Genomic DNA, 1,503 nt, shown 5'->3' on the forward strand with positions numbered 1-1,503 from the left:
CAGAGACAGCAGCAGCTGCAGGGTTCGGACCAGAACCGAACTTCTCAGCCTCAGATGGTTTCCTCCTGCTGCCTGTCTGCGCCGCAATGAGCGGATCTCCTGCTCAGTCCTGAAGTCTGCAGACAAACTGGAGCTGCTGCGGCTTTTCTGTCTGACTTCAGTCTAAAAGGAGGGTTTATTTTTATTTTTATTGTTTCTGCCTGGACTCAGAAAATGGATACTAAAGCTGCAAACTCGGAGAAGTCTCACCTGATAGACGAGAAGAGCGCCAGGATGTATTCTCTGAAGATGCAAAGGTGAGAGCTCGCGCGCACCAAATCCTGTTTTTAACTGCAAGAAGCTGCGATGTTTGTAATAAAAGAGCAACAAAAAGCCTCATGAACATAATCAAATTAGCCCAAAATGGCGTGCACGTGGCGTGTGTGTGTTACTGTGGTGCGCGTGCGTGCCTCTGTTTTATGTGAATGAACAAATTCATTTGCACGCTTGGCTTGTTTGTGGACAGCCTGAGACAAATGGCCCCGGGGCTGAGAACCCATCATCTGTCATTAAAGGAGGGGGCGAGCACGGCACGTGCACGGACAGGAACACGCGCACATGCTGGGAAAGATAAAATAAAATAAAATGTCGGCTTGCATGAGCTGTTACAATAATAATGTTAATAAAATGTGTTTTCTTTGCAGCAAGAAACATTTTTTTTAAATACAGATTTTTTTTTTTTTTTAGCATAACAAAAAAAATCGTTTTTTTTTATTTTATTATTATTATTATTATTATTATTTTATTTTAAATTTTAAAGCTGGGCCTGGAATATGAGCCTGACAGTGAGTGAAACTAGAATTTGTGGCCTTTTAAAACGCTTAAAGATATTTAAAACAGCTAAAAGGACTGGAAATATGCACCGAAATTTGGATTAAATATTTTAATAATCTTTGCAGGCCTTGCCACGAGCCTGTTTCACCCAAACTTAATAAACCTTTACACAATAAGTTCAGCAATAATCAGATCAAAATCAAAACAGAAAATAAAAAATCTAATCTGAACACCCCCCCGACTGACTGCAGGGTTCAGACAGAGGTGCTGCACACACATGTGCACACGTTTGCGATTTCACGCACCATTTGCGCCGTTATTGCGCGCGTGCATGCGGGTGTGTTTACAGAGGCGTCCCTGCAGGTCGCCAAAGTGTTTCCAAGGAGGCCAAAAGACCTTTCACCTCCAATAAACACAACATTTGGCAACACGAAAGTGTTATTCTGAGAAACTTTTCATTATTTATGAACAACAAAATGATGCATCTTTTGTTTCATACAGAACAGAAATCAAACTTTTATTGTTTTTTTAAGCAAACACTGAACTTAAATTAAAAAGTTTTACTGCAAGAATTAGTTTTATTAACTCAGATATTTTATTAAGTCGTCAAATTTAAATTAATTAAAAAGTTACATACAGCCCAAAACCTGAAAACTCAAAATATGCCACTGGAAGAATGAATAAAAAAAA

General features: G+C 39.2%; 1 protein-coding gene across 1 annotated transcript in view; it reads left to right on the forward strand.

Annotated features, from left to right (window-relative positions):
• The window catches only part of slc30a2 (solute carrier family 30 member 2), a 19,794-nt gene continuing 18,291 nt past the window's right edge, over window positions 1-1,503 (forward strand). The window contains exon 1 of the mRNA XM_037685661.1: window positions 1-296. Within this exon, the coding sequence (XP_037541589.1) occupies window positions 214-296 (83 nt within the window). The 5' untranslated portion in view covers window positions 1-213. The remainder of the gene's footprint in view (window positions 297-1,503) is intronic.

The sequence above is a fragment of the Nematolebias whitei genome, chromosome 12, assembly GCF_014905685.2.
Source record: "Nematolebias whitei isolate Nwh7 chromosome 12, NemWhi1, whole genome shotgun sequence".
In the NCBI taxonomy this organism is placed as follows: Eukaryota; Metazoa; Chordata; class Actinopteri; order Cyprinodontiformes; family Rivulidae; genus Nematolebias; species Nematolebias whitei.